The sequence below is a fragment of the Trachymyrmex cornetzi genome, unplaced genomic scaffold, assembly GCF_001594075.2.
Source record: "Trachymyrmex cornetzi isolate Tcor2-1 unplaced genomic scaffold, Tcor1.1 scaffold5, whole genome shotgun sequence".
Taxonomy (NCBI): domain Eukaryota; kingdom Metazoa; phylum Arthropoda; class Insecta; order Hymenoptera; family Formicidae; genus Trachymyrmex; species Trachymyrmex cornetzi.
In genome coordinates this window covers 482830-509532 of record NW_017299806.1, presented here as the reverse complement: position 1 = coordinate 509532, position 26703 = coordinate 482830, and the positions used below count along the sequence as shown (strand labels likewise).

Below are 26703 nucleotides of genomic sequence, written 5' to 3'. Positions count from 1 at the left end.
ATATATATATAGCTTTTAGATAAAATTTTTTATTTTAAATTTAGAAACCTTTCTAACTTTTAAACGGTAATATAGTGCAAAAATTGTACTTTTGAGTAAATTAACTCAATAAAAAGATTTCCCCTGAGTCTTTGGCAATCGCGCGACGCGAGATGTTAAAATTGCAAAAAACTTATCCAAAGGAAGCCTACGGTTTCCGCCACTCGAGCGTTCGGTGAACGTACAAGTGCGAGAGAATCGGGTGAATCGACGTACACTCGAAACATTCGTAAGACGGAGAAAGCGCGAGTAAGGAGGAAGAGGATCGTCCGAGGCGACGGTCGAGAGACAGAGAGAAAGAAACGAGTGAGCGTGCGCCGGGGACTGTCATGGAGGCAGATCTGCCTGGCAGGCAGGAGGCAGGAGGGTCTCGACCTGCAGTACTCGGCATTACCTGCCAGCGCGTGAGACACGCCGGCAGCTGGCCAGTGTCTCCCAGTGTCTCCGAAGTCGCGGACACCGATGGATCGCGGAGCTCGCACGAGCAGTAGCGCGTGGTGAGCGGTACCAAGAAGACTCGGTACCCAGGAGTCTCTCCGGCAACCCGGAGCGCGCGTCACTTACACGACACGGCCGAGCGAGAGATTCGTCAAGTGTGCGCGTAACGTCGCGCGTCGCGCGCCGTGTCGGTGAAGCGGCGTACACGCGTGTAATTCGCGGCCATCAGCCCGTACTCCGCGACGACGACGACGACGGCGGCGACGGCGACGGCGACGACGAGGACGCCGGTGCGGGAGGTGACGGCGGGAGAGGCGCGAGCGGTCCCAGGAGAGCGACACGTCGCGATACGATCGATCCGTCAAAAGCCGTGCAGTAGCGGCACGCAACCCAAGCGGCGGCGTACGCGCGAGACCGCCCGCCTGCTGGCGATGGAGGAAATGTGTTGCTCGTGACGTCACGGAATTCCTCCTCGGTGCTGCTGCTGCTGCTGCCGCTGTTGCTGGAGTAAACGGCCGCGAGCACTTGTCATCGTGCCTTCTTGTTCTCGCGTAGTCGATACTCTCGCGGATACTTGCGTTCTCTCGAGGAGAAAACTCTCGGAGGAGAGCGAGAGAGAGAGAGCGAGAGAGGGGAGGGAGAGAGAGAGAGAAGCGCGCGCATTCGGTATATAACGACGGTAACGCGTCGGAAACGGAGCAAGAGGAACGAAGTGAGAGAGGAAAGTAAGAAGATAGATAGAGCGAAAAGGAGAGCCGCGGAGGAGCGGTGGAGAACGTAGGCGTTGAGTGATTGTTGTCGGTGCTAGTTTCCATCGGGAGTCATGAGAGACACGAACGATATGATGGAGGACGCCCTGTCGGAGGTACGTAACAAACCGATACACACATTAATCGGCCCGCCGCGGCGTCGCTCGCTTTCGCGCGGATCTTTACATTAATTATGCCGTGCGTGCATGTTTTTTCGCACTGACGAACAAATTTCCCGTGTCGCTTCAACGCTTTAAACCTCCGCGGCTAAATGATATCGCCGCGCATTTAAATCGTTCCGAAGAAAAGACTGGTTGGCAAGTGTCGTGAAGCACACCGGATGTTTTTTTCATTACGAATTCTCACGATTGAATTGAAATCACGATTGAGTCATCCTCGCTGAAATAACATTAAAGCGATTGTCATTTTTGAATAAATCATGATTGAGAATTAATTTTGAAAATAGTAGATTTTTGAACTGGAGTTTTCATATTGGAGATTTATGTTCCGGTTCTTTCAATAATATACTCTCTAAAACTTTTAGAATAAATTTCACTCTGAAAAGTGAAATCTCGCTCTTAAAGTCTGAAAATTGAGCCACTTTTTTTCAAGACCGGCTTAATTTTCACTTTTTAAAGTCAGATTCCATTCTAAAGAATTTAGAGAGTAGTTTAACTTTAATCTCAGTTCAACCAACTCTTTATCTTTTTCTAGTTCTAAGAATTAGAAAAAGATGAAGGATAAGTTAAACAGAAATTAAATTTAATCTATATTCGTGGAAATGGACATTAATCACGAAAATTTATGATGGCAGTTTGAAAAGATGTCATGAATAATAATACTTCTTGGTATCTTCGTCAAATAGAAATTATTTCCAATTTGTCGTTATACATAGGCAACAGGATATTCTGTAATTTTGAAATAAATCTTTCGCCTAGAGAAAATGTTTCGTATTTGGAATTATTATTCTATATAGAAATAAATCCTATGTAATATAGATTACAATGAGAGAAAAATTCCGCTATTTGTAACTGTAATTGTATGGTAAAATAATTATGATTAAATATAATTTTCAGATATTACTGACATTATAATTTTGTAACAATAATAATTATTATTATATAGAACCATTATTTATATATGGACCTATTTATAGATATTTCAAAGAACATATACAGTTGGCTAATGAAAATGACTATAATACAGATTTTTTTTATGCCAACTATATATTTGTTTTAGAATATATAGTACTACAAATATAATTATTAGATATTACTAACATCATAGTGATAATAACTATAAAATGATCTTCTAGCCATAATTATTTTACCGTGCAATTATAGTCATAAATATCAAACACTTTCTCTTACAGAAATCTAATACTGGCCAACTTAATACTGACTGAAAGACAGTAATTAATTATTTATTACGTAGTAAAAATATTATTGTTTATATAGGTTTTAATATTTGAAATAAGTAATTAATTACGTACCTTTCAGTAATAAATTAGGTTTCTGTAAAGGTTTCTCTCGTATAATTATGAACTATTTATCACGTTATATACAGAGAATAATAATTCTGTGTGATTTTGAAATAAATCTTAATTTATCATTCTGCTCTAGAATATCAATCTAAATAGATTAAGATTTATTTCAAAATCATAAAATGTTTTTTCTATATACACTATAATAAATAGATTAAGGTATTAAAATCTGCTAATGCAACGCCATATATGTCGTTGGTTACGAGGATTTCATCAGTAAACAGACAATTTTTCTCAAAATCTTTGCTGTCCGTTGACTAATCTAATTACACCGAATTAGATAATATTGACATACTTTTGTGTCAATTAACAAACACGATAATGTACATTACAGCGCTTTTATATCATTTTTACGATATACACTTATCTCGAAATTTATATCCTCGCTTCTATTTAAACATATCGCGTTAATTTAATGTTTATTCGTAATATATTTTTGCTATTTCTCGTTGGAGCGGTATTCTCGGAAAAATTCCAATTCACCGTCCGATAATCATCTATATTTACGATCGCACCGTGGAATGCATCGCGTGGCTGTAGCGCGACGCGTTCGGCTGCCAAAGTGCACCTGCTCGAAATCGATTGCGAACAGGCGAATCGGTTTTTTATTCGTTCTCCATCGCGTGGCACGTTCGTTCGTTTTCGGTGCGATTGTGAAACGAATCCCTTTTTTTTCCTCGCAATATAACGCGAGGATCGATGGATTCGAATAATCGCGTTCTTTCTCTCGATCGCTTTTCCCATCCATCTATTAGAGTGACATTCGAGCTCCATATGGAGGCGCGGCGACAAACGCGTGAATTCCGCGTGCATTCGGTGATTTAAATCTCCATTAAAAAGCGAAGATTTCGAACTCGCTCGTCCATTCGCGACGTAAATAGTTCCGATTCTATCTATGCGATATATTCGATTTATGCGACGCGGGGAGCACCAGAGTTGCAGAGGCACAGTATAAGTAAAAACAGTAAGTACACTCTGTGTCGGCACATTTGATCTTTATGTTCCACTCGGTCATGTTGAAAATTGTGCGTGAGCACCAATAAGAGCGAATAATCTTAGGGAATAGGGAAACTGGATTGGTGCACCATGTTGAAAATTGTGTAGAATTGTGCAGAACGGTCGCCACTATTTTTAACCGTACTTACTGCTCTTAGGTCCAGTTTCACAACTCATGGTTAACTCTTAACCGAGGTTCAACTTGTTTCTCATCTTTTTCCAATTCTAAAATTGGAAAAAGACAATGAATAAGTTGAACCTCAGTTACGAGTTAACCATCAGTTGCGAAACTGGGCCTTATACTGTGGCAGAGGCACCCCTTTCTTCCTAATTTTCCCACCCACTTGACTTGGCGTTTCTCAACCCCGTCGGGGTGTAGGTTATTAACGATAAAAGGAATTTTACGATTTACACGCGCATCCGTTATTACCTTTCCATTCGAGACTATGGAATTAGATACAATGATTCCTGTATACGAAAATTGCTATCTTTACTGCGATGTTTTTTTTTCCTTTCGTTTTTACACTCGCCTTTTATTATATTATTACGTCTATTGTCCCGATACGATTGGATGTAATGTAATTTACTGTTTACGAATCCTAGATCCGCTTTAGATTCTAAGCTCTTCCCTCTTGGTTGGCATCTACTTACTTATTTATCTCTCGATTCCAATCTTCTCGCGAGTCATCTCGCTGCGAGTTTTCTCGCTTAAAATTCTATCGAGACGACTCTGGGGCGAATTAGAATTTCAAATTGAATCCTATTGCGCGAAGGATGCGCCCTTTTCTGCAGTTAACTGCATTCTCGATGTCTGTGCTTCTTCGAAACTTCGAAAGAAAGAAAAATTCTCCGCGAGAAGTGCGATTTTGCATAAAATGTAGCAGTCACTCCTGGTGCTTCGTCCCGTTTCTTCGTAGTTTCAACATTTGTATATTGCACGAAGAGAAGAAATCTCGAATTCGTTTCAATGATTCTCTAGAACTTCGATTATCTTTCAAACTTTTTTCATGTTTCTTCTTGTTCGCAACATTTCTCGTTGAATCTCGTTTAACTTAATTTAGAGTTTTTTCAATCTTTGAGAATGGAAAGTTAAATTAAATTTGTTTTCATAAAAAGAAGACTTTTATATATATTTTACTAGTAATAAAATTAGTATCTTAAAGTCTTAAACTGTTTTGTCTGAATTATTAGAAATTAAAAAAGAAGTAAGGAAGTTGTCAATTGTCGAATCAGCTTTATGAAAATATTTTTCCGTTCTTTGGTAAACAAAACCGTAATTAGTATTATGTACAGTATTGTACTTATAGTATAATTAATTGTCAAAATTATTTGCATTTTAACTATAATGTCTATAATATCCATCATAATATTCAAGGATTAACTCAACTTGCTTTCAACGAATTGTGTGTATTCGACTTTTCTGTAAAATAAGCGATTCATTTACGTTGTTGAAATCTCGAAATATATGGCGCGATATTAAATTTTCCGCGAAAAATTCCTTAAAATCCATCCTTATAATCCTCATAATCCTCATAATTTTAATATTCTCTTAAGACTCATTTTTCGCGGCGTTTCTCGAATTTGGAATATCAGTGGTATTATCTATAGCGTTTTACGTTCTTACATCTGTCTGCCTGGCAACTAATAAAGAGACGACTGCATCGAAGTAGTCAAACGTGTCCTTTTGCTATGTGCTATACTTACACCTTCATGCATTCTGCCTGCGTTCTATTTATACATGAAATAACTTGATAAAGACGAGACTGTAGAGAATTCTGGCCGTCTTTTGCGAGAATATGACTTTGAATGGAATCGAAAAAACTTCGAGAGATTGAATGCTCTTTAAAATATCTTTGATTTTCAGGATTCTTTAATTATTATTAATCGCTTGCTTTCTACCTTCGATCGGGGAATTAATGAAGTTCGGTTAATCCCGTTTTTTTTTCCGAAGCTTTAATTTTCACACTGTAGTGTTATCGTATCTTGATATCCTTGGAGGATATTTTAGTAACTTGATGTGCAACTTGTTACAATTTTTTACAGGTAATAGTCACACATTCCCGATCACTTGCCTTATCTGCACTAACATGTAAACTTCGTTTACGATCTTTTATTTCTGCCGCGTGTCGCGTACTATGTCAAGATGCAAATTAATTAGATGAGCTGGTAATCTGCGCGAGACAAAGTTGCTTCAGTGCACCTTGCAAAAGAAAGATAAATTGCGAGTTATCGTTACTTATTTCAAAATTTGCATGCTATTTTGGATAACTTAAACGAGAACGACTTGAACGAGAACAACTTGAACGAGATAAAAATTTCTTTAACATGGAAGGACAAGAAAATCAATTCACATTTATCAGTTTATCTAATCGAATTGTATTTCCACTTAATATTTTACCCGAATGAAAAATGAGTATATCCGACATGATATGGATCGATCATCTGACTTGTGATTTACATTTGCCCAGATGATTCGTTCTTTTTTAATACTTTGGACAGATATTAAACATGTAAAAATAAAATCCCTGTTCTATGTAATAATTATATAAAAAATTGGGTTTTGGTGAAATGAGTTTTTACATAAAATATAGCTTGTAATATGGAAAATAAAAGATGTTATTTATATGAAGCTCAATAATGAATTTTTGAGTTATGGTGTATTAAAGATCTAAAACTTGTGTGCTCTTACAGAGGATTTTTGATGCATTATAGCTCAAAAACTATCCATTATTGAGCCTTGTATTTATGATATTTTTTTGTTTAATGTATTATATATAAAAAGAATTAATTTATTTCACAGGGATCTAATTTTTGATACTAGTGCGGTAATCCTTTTCCCATTATCTTTATTATTTCGAAATTAAAAGAAATGACATATAAAGCAAATAAATATTGGAAGATTTTAGCAATGAAGGCTGAAAAATATATATAGGTGACAAAAAATTGTGAAGTTAAATAAATAATTTATAGATCGGGATATATGTATAGTTTTACTTTTATTGTTAAATGTCATCTTAGACTTGTGTATTTTTGTTCAATTTTACAACTATCCGTTTTTGTTGAAATATTATCAAATAGATATAATTATAATTGATTATTTTACTGATAGTCGGGCGTGTCTACAATTCGTAAACTAAAATAAACTCGCGTTTTACTTGCGATCGATAGCCCAAATATTATGTAGGTATTATGAAAAGCTTTCGTCGCGTGCTTTCATTTGCATGTATCAATTGTATTTAAACATACTTACCCTCGTTTCTCTCTGTAATGACGACAGCTCCATAGCTATAATTCAGCCAAAAATATAAATTTTGAGTCATGCGAGATTTGCGTACAAGTATTGAGTGAATACAATTCAGCTTGTATCTAGCAACTTGCATCAGAACTGTTCCTGATACTTGAAACGGTCCATTCACCTTTATGAGACGAAAACTCATAAAGAAGGTGATTCCAAAATCTATTTTAACTCCTTCGTGTATTGATTACAGCGTACTTTGTATTTCGGTCGCCTCGATTATACAGAATAATGCGAATGCGAGGAGTCGAACATGAGTATGCATGCGAGTTTTATTGCATCGACTTATTCGTAGAAGTTTAAGTAGAAAAGATATCAACGACAAGATATTATTTACAGCTTTCGAGTTTGCTGTACTTTAATCTTTTATGGATTCGGGTCCGTTATTTTCTCGATAATCCGCGTAGAAAGTATTAAAGGAGGAAATTTACAATAATCTCTCGTTTGTGATAGTCGATCTACATCGGACTTGCTCCTAATTTAGTGAAAAGGAATATTATGGTGAAGATTAGTCTCGCGATCGAATGTATCAAGCTCGTTTAAATTCAATACATTTCCATACCAAGGTAATTAGTTGCGAAAGACTGTGAATAAATCGATTCCGGTTATGGTCACAACTCATTAAGGCTGTTTTCTGTAATGACGATAATTAGCACGCGATAAGCAAAACGAAATCGGAAGTGACCTCGCATTTCTTAATATTTTTAGTGTCGTTTCTGTAATCACTGCTAGAATAAATAAAAGTGAAAATTTATGTAACACACATTAATTTATATGAATCGATAATTTATGCATGAACAACATTGCTATAAATTTGTCGTTAAAATTGCAAACGTGCTGCAACACCATTCTTTATAGATCTTTTAATAGTACCTGTATGAAGTTGGCCCCCAACTTTACAAAAAATTTGTCTACAGCTCATTCGATCGTTCATTGTTTGCACATGTATGTACATTTCAATTTTTTGTTTGCACACTTCCAATAAAAAAGTTATTCAAAAAACAATTTTAGACTCAAAAAACATCACACTAACCCTCCTAACTATTAGGAGAAAATCAAATCGAAATAATCTCAATCAATAAATTTTTGTTTGTACATTTTGAAACAACCGATTTTTTATTTGCGTATCTTTTATTAAACAGTTATTAATAACCAAGGTTTAGAGAAAGGTTCGAAATGTGCATACATGTGCAAACAATGAGCAATCGAATGAGCTATAGAAAGTTAATGTTTTGTAAAGTTTTAGGGAGGCTAACTTTACACAGGTCTTAATAGCTTCTCTATAAATAAAAAAATATTAATTATATTTATTTTATAAAATTACTTTGTTATACAATATTATACTTTATCATATTTTACTTCATAGCTTATCGTAACTTATAGCTTATAGTTTGCGTGACGTATTAAAGGTCTACTTAGGTGAAAATCGCGATCAATCGTCATTATGTTGACAGTTATTTGATCAGTATGTTTACTGGCGATCACCGTTTATGTTTCTTTCATTCTTTTTCGGTGCAATTGCCACTCTTATGTTCTCGTCATAACCGACGACATGATCATTTTAACCCATTCGCGAACTTTCTCCGTGTTCTCGCTTTCACCGATCTAAGGGAATTCGCATTGGTGTGTTCGAGTGGCAAGATTGATATATATCCATCCATCCATATATATCACAGAAAAACTTTTCTAAAATTTTCCTCCCATTTATGAGCCCTTCTATGTATAATTCCAGTATCTTTTAAATTGTATTTTAAACCTCTTCTTTCTCTTCTCTCTCTTCTCTTCTCGCTCTATATTTCCAAGAGGTGAATGAATAATAGAGACACCTTTTTATGCAAAATACAATAGAATGCAATACAATTACTAGTCTATTTTTCTTTTATTTATTGCCAATAATTGTGTCGTCTTGTAAAATAGAGTTTACTACAATTGGAACTGACTTATAGCTTTTTGAGTTGCAATTTGAAAATAATAAATTTTCAAAAGAAAAATTTTATAAAGAAGCAAATGCGTTCGTAAATTTAATTTTTTGGTTAGTTGGTAGTAAAATCTTTAAGAAAAGATAGAATAATGTCATTGGACTATCAATTTTTCTCATGTGTACTTGCCGCGCAAAACGTAGGTGAAAGTCTAAATAATAATAACCTATTCGTTATTGAAAATACATATACATTCTATTGAGAGAAACGGCCAAACACGAACTAATAATAAAAGATGTTAAAATATTATTAATTATATTTAATGTGTTAGATACATTAAAAATTAAGTGAAATTAGTTTAAACTTTACGAAGTTTTCTTTGATGACGTATGCTTTACAAAAATATAAATTGAATTAAACATAATAAAAAATTAAATATAATCACAAAGATAAAAATTGATGAAGTCATATTTAATCATAAATAATTCTATAATAAATATATATAACACAATTTAAATCCATTGTTTTAATAATATTTTTACCTAAATTCCAAAATAGAATATAATGAATTTAAAATTATAAGGATGATTATAAAGAGTTCTATTAATATAACGTATTAAAAGCCAACATAACTAGGTAAAAGCATTGACGATTTTCTACTGTTAATCCATTTATAATAATTGCTTGGAACGTACGTATTATGTGTAGAGCTGTGATGAAGTTAGAAATGAATTAGTAAATCATTGTGGATCAATTGCATCAATTAACATGAAAACATAATGTAATAAAGATTATAAATATTATATCATTTCCAGATAGCAAGCCAATATCATTTGTTGTCATTTTGACGTTAAAATCAATATCGGCTTGCTATTTAGGTTATCTGTCATTTATCAAAATATGGGATATTAAGTATATAAAGAAAAGAGAAAAAAGGGGGAATGAAAAGAAAAAAGATAGCATCAATATTAATAATATATAAATATACTGTTTTATAATGGACACATTAGAGGTAATGTGATATATGTATATCTCCCTCTAAATATAAAATATTTACTTTTTAAATTTAATTTCTAAAATATATTGGAAAATATATGTATGAAAAGGAAAGGTATTTTGTATTCTGAGCCCTCTTTTGTAAATCTACAACTTATAATTAATAATTCTGACATCAAGGAGCTTGTCATCGACGAGAGAAATCGTCACGATCGCATTATCATGGATGATAATTATTTCGGGGAAAGCTTTTCTCGATGGAAGAAATTGCCACTAACAGCGCTTATTCCTTGTGAATTACAAAATTTAGTGGCAAATTGATGGTTTGGAGACTACTTCGAGTGTCATTAATGTCATTGCAGCGTTGCACAAAAGTTATATAAATAACGGCATCAATAATTCTGATCCGAATTGCAGTAATTCACAATATATATTAAATTCTTGTTTTAAATTAACAGTTGCGTCGAATTTGAAGGCCCTTTCAAAGTTTTTAAATAAAATTTTGCGTCTGTTACAATTAATTATTATATTCTGACGTATATTTATTTTAATTATTTATTTTTACCGTTATAACATTTTTATTTTATTTAGCTTTAAGCTTGACGTTTATTACATAATTTATAGACAATAGATTTTTCTTTTTCTTCGTATTATAAATCTTTTTCCTTTTCTTTGTATTATATTCTTTGTGCAGGACACGATGATGGATTGTGGAGGAGATAGCGGAGAAGATAGCGGAGGATTGGAAGACTTCGTGAACTTATCCACTAATATCACGGATAATTCACGTACAATACAAGGTAATTTATTCATTGTACATCTTTCATGGATCTAAATATTATCTATATGCGTTACAAATATTCGTACTTACAATTAGATAATTACATAATTGTAAAAATAATTTATTAAAAATCTAAATTACTTTTAAAATTTTAAGAGAGTTTAAAAAAATATTTAAAGAGAGGTATTTTTATTTCTCGGTTGAGGCTTGCATGCTAATAACAGTAATGTGTATAATGCAGTAAATCTTGTAATCAACGAAAAGTTGTAATATGCAAATTTCAATGAAAACGTGATAACATCGATTATGTTTACGCAATATATTAATCTTTTGTTAATGTGATTTTTAAAAAATTACATTGTTATTCAATTACGATAAAACCATGATAAAACATGTATACTTTTACTATTTTTATCATGTATCTTTGCTTCCTCTTTTTGTGAAATTGTTTTCCGGAATACGGGACAAATTTAAGTTGACCCATGGACACGATAAATTTCGTCTTTCTTTAAAACTTGAAGTGGAAATATTTTACGACGTCGTATATAAGGGTGTATTTACTGTAAAAAAAAAGTTTTTCCCGCTCCAGAAAATCCTTACATTCCAGTGAAAAACGTCGCTAGTATTTCCTATAATACCGTTGGACCCTACCATCTTCTTTTAACGAATTTTTTTTTTTAGCAAGAACATGGCCACAGTAATTTTTGTTTCTTTGCAATTTGTCGTAGTAAATGTCCCGTGAACAAAATTATTATAATAAACCTATAAACTCGTAAATTTTTTTATTCGGTTTATTTCTTAAAATTTTATTTAACATTAAATTAATTGTTACAATAATATATAAATAATAAATATTAACTTATTAGCCATTTTTAAAAGGAAATTTTTTTATTTGGTTTATTTCTTAAAATTTTATTTAACGTTAAATTAATTGTTATAATAATATATAAATAATAAATATTAACTTATTAGCTATTTTTAGAAGAAAAGAATAAATTCTACAACAATCGGTTTCTTCTTTAGAAAAAAATTTTAACAGCTCATATTTTTAATATTATATGTTTGTGTAAACAAAAGTTTGTTTCTTTATTCATACAATAGCTTATTCGTATAACAGTCTAATTAGTTTACTAAATTGAGAGATTTTCAAGACGATAAAATGATTCATCAGAATAGGAGCGTAATATTCAAGTCGCCTCGATTAAAACTTTTAATAAGGTGCAAATGACGTAGATACCTTCTGTAATAGCATAACACTGCGAAACTTTGTACCCGTATTTATTCGTAAAGCGGTACGCGCGAGTGAGCCATTAAAATTTATTAGGTCGACGTCATTAATCACGGAATATAACGCGGGTACTGCTCGCTAGGAGAATAGCTTTGCATTGCTTATACTGCAGCTCGGCCGATCTTCTCCTGAAATATGAATTCTCTATGCTAATGTCGGCTTTCTGTGTACGTACAGCTACAAGAATTTCTATTCGCCAACAAGAATTATGGCCCACCTTCATCAGAGCAATTTTAGACGATATCACTAAATATAATAGATATAGATTATAATGTAACTTCGAAATGCATGTAAACAAATTTACGCCGCCGCGATGACGTCGATTGATTGACTGTGATAAAAGTCGATCTGCGTATAATTTAAGTCACAATACGCCATATCATTATTGACGATCGAGAATAATAATTTTATAGCCGTATTATCATAATCGCATTATTTATTCATGCGTAAACCACAAATAATTTTGTTATTTCAAACATCAGATATGATAATAAATTAATGAACATTTTACAGTTAATAGAGTACATTTTATAAATTATTTATTAGATTAGATTAGAATACAATTAGATTAGAATACAAAAAAACGTTTCGGTAAATTATGACGATACTCGGTGCACATTCTTGAGACAAAATAGGGAGTTTTTGCAATACCGTTTATCCAGATACGGTGAACGTTAAGGTTAGGTTATCTTCTTCTTAACAACTAATTAAGAAAAGGATAACATGGCTTTAGCGTTCACCGTATCTGAATTCACGTTATTGCAAAAACTCCCTATTGTCATAGCATTTACGGTAACTTTACTTTCTATCTATATTTCGGTCTACATTTTATATAGGGATAGAAACAAACGGTTTGTTCGTTAAGTGCCTTTCAGTCCCTTTAAATCGTCGCTTAACCTAACCCAACCTAAACTAAACTTTACGTCCCGTAGACTATAGGAACAGGACATTTAAATGTGGGTATCCCTGTGGGAACGTCCGGCACAGAGAGTCTCATTGATGCCTCTTGAAGAGGGAGAGAGAAAGAAATGTTTGTCCGAAAAAAAGAAGAATCAACGAACTCGCTCTCGCGACTGGTCCAGACTTTTCTATTATCGTCAAGAAAAAGAAAAGAACAAGTATGACGGTCGTAATATACGCTTGTCAGTTTGAAAAAACTGTTGATCAACTACCCTCGTGACGTTGAGAAAATAATACAGGAATAATGAAGACATTAGATAATTTATCTAAATATTTTCTTCCGATTTTTCTCGATTTTTTGGTTAATTTGAATTACTACTAAATAAAATAATTAATTTGTACGTTTTATTTGTTGAAAAAATTTGACTATTATATTCTTTTACATGAAATTTTCATATAATCGCATTTTAAATTTTAAATAATGTCTTTTTATTGTTTTAATTTTTAATTCAGCACCGATGTATTTATTATATTAATTATATTATATTTTTTATACATATATTTAAAAATTGAGCTAATTTTCTTTAAATATATTTCTTCATGTGTCACTTAATAAATAATTTTGATAACTGTAACGTTAATAACATTAATCCATTAAGTTCTTTTATTCGAACCCCGCGGCTGAACGTACTTAATCGATTGCCACTTTTCGATCAAAATCGCTCCCGTTCCCAGGAACAGGTATCTCAAAGTTACCCTCACCGGAGAAACGACCTTTCCGCTCTCGCGGTGGTGTGTGAACGGCGAGTAGCACACACGTACGGTACCGATGCAACGAATCACATTATGACACCACCACACACGGATGAGGGAGATGAGAAAGCGGAGAGGACTCGTGCGAAATGCGGCGATTCGCAGAGCGGATGCGACAGGGTGTGGGTTTCGGGCGACAGGTAGTTCCCGTGGGACGTTTATGGGGCAGGATTCCCACAGGACCGCAAAACCGGGCCGTCGGCCTCATTGCGGCGGGCTACTCATCGAATCGCGGTCCGGTTGTTACAATAATGCACTCTCCCGGTCATTGTCGTTGATTCAACGCGAGAATCCGCCGCGTCTTTATCGCATGCGATGCACGTCTGAGAGATGTCTTGTCTTTTTCGGGAGAATCTCAATGGGCGTCTGGCGACTTAACGAGATTCACAGTGGATTACCATTCGCAGAATCAACTTCTTTAGTCTGCGAAATATTTTTGATATACATTGTTAAATATCAAAAGGGTATTAAATATCAATCCAACTTCTTAAGTTAAAAATATAACATTTCGTTATTTTTAACTTTCATGTCAAAATATAAGTCAATCCATTTCTGTGGTTAATTTCAAAGTAAATAACGTGCATATTAAACGTATGCACTTAGTAAATAATAAACTAAATTTGAGTTAAGTTTAATACAGTTTCTTAAGTTAAATTGTTCAACTCCATTGTTTTAATTAACGCCATACCTAGAGAAGGAGTGGTAATCTATAGAAATGATTAAAAATAACTCAAATTGAATATAATTTAACGTCATGAATTTAATAAGGTACATCTTATATTTTTTAATTTTAAAGTTAATAATATCCATATTATGCACTTAGTAATAATAAAATAAATTTAAGTAAGCTTTAATACATTTCTTGAGTTAAATTATTTAATTTTATTCTTTTGATTAAACTAATAGGAGTAACGACTTACAAAATCGATTAAAAATGATTCAAATTGGATGCATATTATAAATTTAAATCTGTACACATTGATTCAACAATCGAAAATGAAACTCTCAAAGTTATATACTATAAAATAAAATTTGAAAAGTAATGTAAATCTTATTGTTATATTGATATTCATTAGCCTGTTTATTGATTTTAAGTTCTGATTTTATTTCATACGCATCGTCCTAGAATTAATTTTGCTGTTAATTTCATCGAAGGATACCATTACAAAATCGGTCCTTTCTTTTGTTAAAAATTTTTCGAGTCAATCTTCTCGCATTAACAGATAATCTAGGCCGTTTGCAACCTGCGTAGATGCCGCCGAACGGTTACTGACCTTGTTAGGCATGGACGAGGACGATGAGGACCTTCTGTCGTCGGAGGAGGATGAAGGTGTTGAAGTAGACATCGACGAGCTCGAGGAAGACGACGAGGAAACGGATAATACCAAATTATTGCATCAACTCGCAGCCTCTTTAGCCCAGGAACTCAAATATTCCCAGAAACAGTCCTCGAGTAGCAGAGCGGCGTATCAAGATCAAAGTACGACGCACAGCGTGGAGATGTTGCAGGATACGAGTTACCTTGGCCGCGGTTGCCTTCAGGACCAAGTGGATCATCCGAAAACGTCTGTTCGTCAAAACAATTTCGGTCACGATGATCTTGATTTTTTTGACGATCTCGACGAGCAAAACGCGAATTTCACAAAGTTTACAAATTTTGAAAACTTCCGTCAGGAACCACGCGGTCGAACCCTTGATCCTTCGAGTTTAGATCATCGCCTGTGGACGGACGATTCAGCAACCACGCAGACTGCTGGCAAGTCTTTCAGCAACCAGCAGGAGCAGAATCCCGATTCCTGGACGGCAGGATGGGACGCTTGCGCCACCGAGGCACTCCGATATCTCGTCGAGGACGAGGGTCTACCGCTTCATCATCCTACAGTTATTGCCATGAAAAATCACCTAGATCTGCAGAGGGAGAGGGCGTTCATTCAATACACCGGGTATACGGACAACAAGTCGCAAGACATGAGTCTGCTCCTGGATTGATGAGGCTCTAGAATTAAGGTAGAGAGCGATTAAATTTATTTCTTGCGACGTATCTCGTTGAAGAACTTTCGAGAGAGAAATCTGAGATAAATTAATCTTGTTATTTAAATAAAGCGAGCGTAAGAACATGGCATGTTGTGAAATCGTTTGCGCAAGACTCTTCGCTTATTTACATTTTTCTTCTTTCGAAGAAAAATTATACTTTTCTTGAGTCATAAAGATTCATTTTTGTACCATAAATAATTCGATTACTATCTGCTTTTCTTGATTTTGCTACTTTCTTACATTGCTGAGAGACAATTAATTGGACATATTCATTATATTTTTTTTGTTGTTGAAACATTGCGTTGATTGTTAGACATACATTCTGACTGGAGCGTCAATTTGACTCTTGCTCGCAGACGTCGCGAGTTGGTTTTTTGGGATCTTTCGACACGATTATAATATTATTGAATAAAGCGTTCATACGCTGGATCGATATGAACGCCGTTTCTTTTTCGTAACGAGATGTTCAACGCTTTGAAATTCGTCAACGTGAACGTCTTAATCAAGAATCATAAATTATTAAAAGAAACTACTTTTAGCAGTTTTAGAATCATCGAACTGTAGAGAAACGTCCGGCGAATCACAACTAGAATTATTCTTAAAACAAATTCCTAGGTTAGCCTGTCGTAACTAAAAAGATGACCGAAAGAATTAAATTACGATAAGCGGGATAATAGAAAAAAGAAAAAGACGTTAAGTACTTGGTACAAGAAAGAAGTGAGATAAGTATTAGTGATCGCCGACAGAATATTATAGAATTTTTTCGATTATTATTAGACGAAATTTTTTAATACGTTCGAAATTACGTTTGTGAAAGTAATAAAAAGAAAAGGACAACAATTATTTATTATATACATTAAATCAAGAAATGATTTTTCTCTTGATTGACTTAAAAGTATCGATTTTTGGAATTGTTGCATTTTGTCGGCGATTATACGCGAAATGATTTTTAATCGGACCGTATACGAAGAAATTGGCTACAATGTCGACAATAGGAAAGGAACACGTGTTTTAGCCCCGAAAATATTGTATATAATTCGGATTATAGGCGAGAGACGACGAGAGCTCAAAGATTTAGATAGGAATTTATTCGGTCGTCAGCGAATCTTTATTTGTAAAAGAAATTACACAGTATGGAAATAACGAGGTCTTACGAGGAGTCCAATTCAGATGACCTGAAATGTGTGTCTTCTTATAATAATACTAGTAATAAAATGATAGTTTCTCGTTTATAAATCAATGTTTGCGTTTAAACAATAATAAGTGCGAAATTATGCACGTCGGCCGCCTTAACACGTCTCAACCATTGTAAAAAAGCTCACCGTGAAACCTCAGAAATTTCCACATCTCATACTCGTTACTTAGATAGCGCGATCATCATTCCTCGTGTATACGAGAAATTGATCGGGATCGTGCATCGATTGCAGCATCAACATTGAATTGATCCTGCATTAATGAAACGAGCAAAAGTAAAATAAAACAAGATATACATGAAACTGATCATCGCCAGTGATTCAGGATCGATGATCAACCTCGATCGTGTGTCACTTGTCGAAGAGACTTTACATCGTGATCGATCGCCTGCAAAGGATCGAGATACGACTGCGAAGTGAAATGCGGAGAAATTTTTGAGAGTTCTTTTTTTCCGTGCGATTTTTTTTTATGGGAAGTAATCGACGTTCTTCCCACGCGACCGAATAGTAAACTGTACATATGTATGATATCGTTTTAACTTATACACGACTATTGTTACTTTTACAATAAAGCTCTGTAGATAACATTGACCAGTAAATAAACGACCGCTAAATTAATTAAGCCCGTCGTCTCGTTCTCGTCTTTCCCAGTCCTTAAACTCAAACTTGGCCGAAGCGTTCAATCTGGCCGTTCAATGCCGTCGTAAACACTGTCTTTAGGCATTTGCTAGAAATCTGATTTTTAATTACGTTTTATTTAAATTTTAATTAATCAAATCAGGGGCACAATTCGTAAAAAATCGAAATTTTATCTAAAATATTGTTACTGAACGTTGTGTGTATGTCGCGTTTACATGATGATACAAATAAATGATGTAACACTTTTTTTATAATAAAATGAAAAGTTTTTAATAAGATATTTATCGAGCTGATATATCAGTATATTCGACTATTTTTCTCAGGTGTTGACTTGTCAGGGAAATTTTGTTTTCAATTCGTCGCAACCAGTACCTATATATGTATATACATATGCATACATAACATATACATTTAATAGAAATATATTGAAAAATGTTAATCAGTTTATGTATATTAAATTATTTAAAAAAACACTAGACTTGACTAGCAAAGTGAAAAAAAAGCTGTTTGATCGCCCATCGGACGTTCCCAACGTACCAACGGCCCTTATATGATATGTGATGGGACTAGTGGAAGGGAACGTACGCGAAAACGAAGAAACGGTTGTGGATCTGGCACGCGACTAGCTTGAAAGGAATCGGGCGCCGTGCACCTTTATCGGGGTCGTCCGTCGAAGAGGGATCTCTCTACGCCAATGGGGCATCTGGTGTCGGTTCGTAGCACATGCCATGCATCTGCTCTGTCGAGGTACTTTTGTTGTCTTCGACGTTCGCGTCCAGCGAAAATAAGCCGGGGCAGCAGCCCGCCGACTGCTGTTACCAGGAGAATCTATGTGCTTTCTTTCTTACCGTCTCGCAATCCTCGAAACGCATTCACCGACCTCCCGGTTGTCCCGCGACGATCCCATGAACGGTTCTATGGGTTTGTTCAAGAGAGACAGAAGGACTCGGTGCCTAGGGGATGGTGGATGTACCGACGGATGTGTCGTCAAGAGAGTTAATTAATTATCTTGCTGTATAAAGTTGATATAATTTTATCTCTCAATTAAATCTTTCAAACATTACAATTGTAATAAATGTTGGATGTTGCTACACGACGTGGTCCCACTGTATGATTTCTCCCTGCCGATGATTACTCCCCTTTCGTCCCTACCGCGGACACATCCTGTTGTTCGAGACGAAGCATGCGGTTTTTATGAATTTTTTTTTTAACCATATGAAATCGTTTCGATTTTTTGGGCCAACGCGAGAGACGACGGAGGAAGGAGATGATGTACGCGAGCCTCGCGAAGGGGAAAGAACAGCTGTCCCGGGTGGTAACCGTCAGGTGGTATCCCGTCAGCTCGTCAGCTGCGGGGGTGAGAATATGAAAAAAGGGTTGAGGGGACATTGCGCCCGGGCGGCGGCCGTTGACGTTACGTTCCGCGGATCTCTCGTATTGATTAGAAGAAAATCGACGTGTCAATGTAATACTGTTGTGACCCCATAACATGAAACACCATGAACATATATTTTAGAGTAGTAATCTTTCGTAGAAATAAATGATATATCAAGGTTTGAGCGTAAAGATCAAATAATACTGCATATCAAGCAATGATATGCATCTTTTTTTTTATTTAAATATTTTTTATTGCATTTAAAATACAGTCGTTATAACTAATTGAGTGTTAATAACTCAATTGAACGGATTTATTAATTACATTTCAACATTAATTTAAAGTAATTAATATTCCAATCCTCCTTTATACTCCAATTCGCTCCTTCATTTTAAAAGTAATGCAATTAAAAAAATTAACAACATGAATTAAAACAATAGATATACAAAGTTTAATCGAAGTAAATCAGTAGAATAAATCAATGTCTATTTGAGCCAACACAGGATGTTAAAACAATTAATGTTGCATAATATTTTATCATAATTATCTGTATCTATTCATTTATTTGAGTAATAATAATTATCTTTCGTCTCTAAAATAACAATAATAATTCAGAATAAATCAATTCCTTTTCTTTCCTAACTAATTTTGTTCTTTCTATCTTTTAATATTGTTTTACTTCTTTTTATTTCTTTTTTCGGCAATGCAATCTTGATAAAACCAGAATAATTCGCGCAGAAACACTGGCGAGGCGGAAGAATTATTCATTATCAACTGGTAAGGAAACTTCTTCATCGAAGACACCTGCGAGTTTCGTTTATAGCGGCGAGTTAAGAGGTGAGTTATGCGTGCAAATGCGGTCGTTACAAGCAGTAGATAACGAAGCAACTTTTAAAGCAAATTGCCACATACATGCCACACGCATGTCGCAATTTTTCCGTCTGTGAAACTTGATTGCTATTTTAATAACGAGCGTGACAAGGTTGCACTCTTAGTCATTGATGACGCAGATAATTTCAAGAGGGACAGATGCGTTGCGCATTCCTTCTTTTTGATATCATTCTGAATACATAAATCTGAAAAATAAATTCAAAATACAAAAATGCGGTAATTTATCATCCACACTGAGCTAATAATTGCATTTCATTTGCGGCGTAAAGAGATTGCGTATTAATTGATTGCAAACGAAATGCTATTCTATTCGTCTAAAGTTGCGTAAAAATATGGAAATATGAAAATATGGAAAGCTCTGATAAAATCTGAATATATATATTATAATTATAAATTTATACCTTTTTTTAATGTGCGCGCAATTAAGACCTGATAATCATATATAATAATATTCTTGAGGCTTTCACGGGTGTTTCCTATATGACAATCTTGCGTTTCGCGAAAACCCGCGAAACGCAAGATTGACAATCATATATAATACTTTTAACAAATTTTTTAATTAATTTTATAATTTTGATTTAATTTTTTAAAGATATTTTGACCATATGTAATATCAGCTAAAAATATCAACCAAAAAATTAGCTAAAAAAGCTAAAATTAGCTAATATCAGCGAAAACATTTTAGCCGTAAATATGCCTTAAAACTGTAAAATACAAGATAACAAATAATTTTGCTTATGTAATTTAATGACTATGTTTTGCTAGAGTGTTAGACAAATAACTTTTAAAAGAGTAATAAGTAAATTCAAATAAACCTTTGCGCGAATATTTTTTAAAATTTTATTATATATAAAAAATTGGATTTAATTCGTAATGTTATTTCCTTAATTTACGAATAAGAACTATAAAATATAATTTTACAAAAATCAAGACAAACAGATAAATTAAATAACTTTTAGACTTTTATAGACTTAATAAGAAAATAATGCTCATATTTTACACAAATTAAAAAAAATACCCAAACGTAATAATAGAATATAATTTATAACATTTTTATATTTTTAGTATCTAAAATATGATTTGAATATGACACATACGTTCCTAATTAATGAATGACAAAAGAGCAATATCATTTCAAGCAAACCTATAAGTCATGATGAACATTTAAATTCATCAAAATTTCTGCAAAATAATTATTAAAAGTCACTTTTTGATCAGTCAGAATTTATTTTAACATTATTTTAAAATTAGCAAAACTTATTATTCTATTTGAGATGTTTTCTTTCAACTGACTAGTAATCTGTATGTATATAAGAACTTTTATATTTAGCTACGAATTTTCATCAAGATTATGCCAGAAACCATAAGCCCTCGATTTAGAGACGAAAGGTGTTCAGCACGAGCCACACCGTGCCGCGATCGTTTCTTCCGAGCAGCTGCCGCTATTTTTCGAAAATAAAGGTGGCCCTGCCGTCTGTCCGCGGACCCGCCACGTGTAAGGGTCTCTATCTTATTCCTTCGGCTTTTTTCCAATTTTAATTAATCGTCTTGATTATTCGTCTCGGCATAAGGAACGCGATTCATTAGTCGCGTCACCTCTTATTAGCGGCGCAACTCTTCACAGTTATATAAAATTACAAAGCGAGTACAATGCGTTGAGATTATAATACAGTGACTTAACCGAGGGCTCGATCTCCTCCGCACAGTTAGTAGATTCTGCGTTAGCAGATGTACTTCCGGCAGCTGTAAAAGTGGTGTACCTCCTTTATAGGTGCACGCGCCCTCGACGCGCACGCGGCGAGACAATGAACACCGATTGGCCATTAGGTCCGCATCTGTCGGATTTCATGAGAGATCAATTTTCTATGCCGAGGTATCAATTCGACACATGATTCGATCGGACAAAATAATTTCAACGTTTATATAATTTTTTTCGTGATGTCTTTTTGCGGAACATAGTAAGAGGTACGTACAATTGTCATCTGTAGAATTTAACGCAGAGTTTAACGACCAATCGTAAGTACCACTAGACTCTAGAGTAAATATCTTTCTCGCCAGCAGATGTATGCACAAAACAATGTGCAGCCGTTCATTATATGAATTTTTTTTAAATATCTTTCATCTTCTTGATACACGGCATGTTGCTACCATCTGCGCGGTGGAGCTTTTTTCCACTACTTTAGTTTCTAAGACAATTTTTTGCGCTGGCCCGACCGAACTCTCCGAGTTATCGCAAATAAATTTTATCATACACATCCCATTAAATTGCGACGTTAGTTTCATTATGACGTGTAATTAATTTTGCTTCTTGTCGTTAAAAATTCTTTGTTTCTGGTTATCGAGGATATACAAATATAAATGTAAATAATTTATTGTCCTTCTTACGTAAAGATCTACATATCATCATATCGATACGTTACGATATAATTTTCTTTCTTTTTTTCCATTAATTCTTACACACAATATAGCTAGGTCATTCGGTTATCCTGTCCTGTACATTTCTGTTCCTTCAAATACTGGGAGCACCTGGCTAAATAATGGTCTCCTTTCCTTTTTTTTAAATCTCCGTCTGCATGCAATTTGGATCTTTTTAGCACAAGTGAAATTTTATTCTCAAATTTCTTCGGAATAAAGGAGAACAGAGTCCAATTCTCCCTTCTAAAATATTTTGTTAGCAGTGGGGTGTTATGTAACAGAAATATTAAAGCTCTGAATTTTTCCACACTTTCTGAAAGCCTTGAATAGCAAAAAAACTTGGGCTGAGCAAAAAAAGTCCTAGATTGCAGATGGAAGGTTAATACACGATCTTACAAATACTAAAAATGTTAAAGTATATGTAAAGATCAGTTAAGAATCTGTATATACTTATAAAAATGATGAAAATTAATTCAGACACGAACGACCCGTCGTGTAATAAAAGACCGGAAAATTATCGTGTACCCTAAAGATTAACAAATTCTAAGATTAGGAACATGATATTTAGGTAGATTATAATTTGTCGCTTTACTGTGGGCACGGCCAACGCTATGCTATAAATACTTTGAAGCGTTTTTTAATTGGTCAGTTTGTAAAATTCTTTTTTCTAATTGGTCCATCAAACGCTTCAAATTTGTAGCGAGACTTTGATCAGCCTATGTCGTTTGAAAAGACAATCCGAGTTTTCGGAGTCCGAAGAAGGCCTGCGAGTTACACAACACAGGATCGGGATCTATCGCACATCTGCATCTGTGTACGCTGATGATCGCTGCGCCGGTTCACGGACGGGCTAATTCAGCCAATTTACTTGATTCCCCCGGCGCTGCCACAATGGATCGCCAACATGGCCCCTATGGTCGCGCTCGCCATGATGGCCTGGCGTTTTTCGACTTCGACGCGGAATGCAGACGTCCCGAATTAAATACGCGTCAGTTAAGACGTGCCCGTCTGTGTGTTCACCCGCGCCCATTATTCTTACAATTCGTCTTTGACATTGATATTCTCAAAGCATCCCCATATACGATATAGAAGATTAAGACGAGTTTAGTTTTTGTATTCCTAAGATCGCCCGTATCTTCGAGTCGAGCCACGAGAAAGATTAATTAATTCCGTTTGAAAGAGAGATTTGACGTGCCACTAGATTATAATTTTTATTTATTTATTCTTTGTAATACACATTGATTACTTTTTATTTTACTTTTTTAATCGAATCTTTGAATTATTGCAACATAGAGTTAAAAGTACGTTTTGACACATTTTTTAACTGTCTTCATTGAGTTAAACAATAAAAAATGAAAGAGACTAACATTGCTTCGCTACAATTTAAAAAATAAACAATATTTTTATTTTAGACCGTATATGTGAGAAACACAATCAATACTAGAAATTTAAACGCCTATTAAGGTCGAAGTTGGAGCTTCGTTGCTTTAAATAATTCAATCTTGAATTACTAATATATACTATATATGTACTTGCATATATATTGGTATATTGAATTACTAATATATACTATATATGTACTTGCATATATATTGGTATATATGCAAGTACATATATAGTATATATTAGTAATTCAAGATTGAATTATTTAAAGCAACGAAGATTCAGCTTCGACCGTAATAGACGTTTAAATTTCTAGTATTAAAATATAAAGCTGTGTATATGAAATGAAATAAAATATTTCTTATAATTGTATGTTAATTTTATATTGCGATTTGAAATATAATTTAAAAATAAAACTTGGAGTTAAAAAAGCATAACAAGAGAATACAATTAAAAATATTTAATTTATACTTACCGAAATATATATAATATGTAATATACATATATAATTTTTTTAAGTTATATTAACTTAAAAAAAATTAGCAAAAATATTAACTTAAAAAATGTCAGTTTTATGTTAGAGCTGTTCAGTCACTGATAACAGCGATTCTACGTTACAAATATCGAATACGAATATCAAATTCATTTTATTACAAACATAATAAAGATAGAAAGAAATAAAAAGTTTATTTGTTTGTTTACAATTACGAGTAACTGTCGTAAAGATCAGTACAGAATGGATATTTACACAATCGAGTACAATACCTCTTCACTGAAACATGACTACTACTACAAATCACGGCCTTTAATAATACCGCATATAAAACTGCTTATAAACTCGCGTGTGCATCGATTGGAAGCAATCTCGTTCCCTTCTCCGTGCTGGACTTGAGGCGTCGCTGAACAAAATCCGCGACACGCGAATTGCGACTATTGCAAACGGTAAACCGGAAGTGAGCAGCCGCGAGTCGTCTAGGCACGTAACTATAAGGGTGTGAGAATGAAAGAGGTGGACTCTCCACTACCAGGCGTTGTTCCTCAACCGACACCCCCTCCCCCCAACCCCCTCCCATATGGTAGCCACATGTAGGTTCTGGGCACCACCAGAGGGGGAAAAGTCATCGCGGGGATCCAGCTGATGGTCGACGCGTTGGTCGGGCTTCTTCAGTTACTGTTGGACCGCACGCTGGTCTGGTCTACGCGTCGTGCTGGATGAATCCGGCTTCGATATCAATTTTCCAGAAGAACGGAAGTTCAGGCTGCAGCGCAGCACGACGACCTTGACCCTTATTATTGGATCGCGAGGTCGTGCGAGAACCAGCAGAAACTGAAGGTGAGCAGCGAGAAACGATCAGAGGCTCGAAGAAAGAGAGAGAATCGAAGGCACGCGAAGCGAATGTTTGATTCTCTGTTAATTAACTAACGGGACAATAATCAGATAATTGTAATAAACGGATAATGGATCTCTTCTGCTTTGTCGTTTGAAATATTAGGTTCTCATGAAACGTAGAGTAATTTTGCTGCTCGCATAAATTGTTCGATTTTATGTAGATGAATGAAGGGAACAATTTTAGCAACTATTATCTTGTTAATTTTATGAACCATATTTCTTCATAACAGCGATCGTAAATATTACCTCTGTATAATTATTTATGTAATCTGTTTTGTAAATGATTGTAATTAACCTAACTTAACCACATGAGCTATTGATAATCAGAAGTTAATTAAACGTAATAAAATATGTATACTCAGAAAGAATCGTTTTGCTAAAAATTCTAAAATTTTATTTTATACAGATCTGTAAATAATTTTGCTGTACCATCAAGAGAGTTATGTTGAAAAACTATAAAATGTTGAGCAAAAAGTTTTTATATACCAGTAACCAGTTTAAGTCTCCAATAAAAATATTTGTAGATTTGTTCCAGCTAAATTTTTGATCTTTCAGCAAGATCGTTCTCTCTCTTTTCGTGTAATAATGAAAATATGATTATAATATTGGCAATTGGCTCGTGTTGGCCTCCAAGTTGATTAAAGTGGTGCAGGGGTGACGCAAAATCTGACGATGGGGATGGGCATCCTTAGTAACAGTGTAATGCCGTTCGAGTATTGATTTCAGACACGGGGTTTAGGGTAGCGTTACACGTGTCTACGATGCGTTCAACAAACATCGGTCATGCTCGTTTCGCGTAAATCCTTTAGAATTTCCTTCCGCTCGATTGAGAGCCAATCTGATACAAATCAAGACAGATACCGTTGCAAAGTAAAAGAATCTTATTAATCAAATTTAAGAGAAAAATCACTCCGACATTTCTTGACGTTTCAGTTAGACAAACTGATCGTTTCTGCCTTTAATTCGTCGGCAATAGCATATAATTTTTATTCCAATGTCTTTATGTTGTATTTTACATGAGATGGATATTTATAGCCGCGTGATAAAAAAAAAGGATAATAATAAAAATCTCGCAATCTCCGGGAATTTCCTGGAATTATAATAAAACGATGAGCGCGATAATTTCCCGCGCTATCGATCATGAAGAATTCCAATGACAGATATCGAATCATTCGATCGCAACTTCGTAGATGATACCGGATGCAGAGGCTGTGTGTCAGACTTCCGAGGCTGCGGTCGACAGTGGCAGCGACGTATACGAGAAGATTAAGGACCGGCCGGAAAAGGAAGTGGCGTCGGAGACCGCCTGGAACCGATACCAGCGATTGGTAGCCGCGATGGAGTCCCGGGGTGGTGAATTCAACCGGAAGTCCGTGATCGAGGCGATCTTCCGTGGCAGCGATCTCGTCTACGTCACTCATTGATCGGTGGATCGATCAGGCGCGAGTGAGAATCTCTCGCGCGTTCCTGTACCAAAGTGCCAGCCAGTATCAAATCACTTTTGAGCAGTGGTGTAGAATTCGCGAGTCGCAATCTAATACGCAATTGAATATTATGGATCTATATGACGAATCTATGCAAGGATTTAGCAAAATTTTTCGAAAGAATGGAAATGATACTTGCATT

At 34.8% G+C, this 26703-nt stretch overlaps 2 protein-coding genes across 2 annotated transcripts in view; both read left to right on the top strand.

Moving 5' to 3' along the window:
- LOC108765583 (uncharacterized) overlaps positions 1 to 17251 on the top strand; it is an 18249-nt gene extending 998 nt beyond the window's left edge. Inside the window, exons 2-4 of the mRNA XM_018514358.1 lie at positions 183 to 1342; positions 10670 to 10775; positions 15010 to 17251. Of these exons, the coding sequence (XP_018369860.1) occupies positions 1301 to 1342; positions 10670 to 10775; positions 15010 to 15746 (885 nt within the window). The 5' untranslated portion in view covers positions 183 to 1300 and the 3' untranslated portion in view covers positions 15747 to 17251. The remainder of the gene's footprint in view (positions 1 to 182; positions 1343 to 10669; positions 10776 to 15009) is intronic.
- Positions 17252 to 24543: 7292 nt separating this feature from the next.
- On the top strand, positions 24544 to 26631 carry LOC108765557 (uncharacterized). The gene is made up of 2 exons (XM_018514321.1): positions 24544 to 25020; positions 26268 to 26631. The coding sequence occupies exon 2, from the start codon at positions 26268 to 26270 to the stop codon at positions 26499 to 26501; it is 234 nt and encodes a 77-aa protein (XP_018369823.1). The 5' UTR covers positions 24544 to 25020; the 3' UTR covers positions 26502 to 26631.
- Positions 26632 to 26703: the final 72 nt, after the last annotated feature.

Excerpts from the sequence above, each read along its gene's own strand:
- LOC108765557 (XM_018514321.1), top strand. The coding sequence starts at position 26,268 with ATGATACCGGATGCAGAGGCTGTGTGTCAGACTTCCGAGGCTGCGGTC.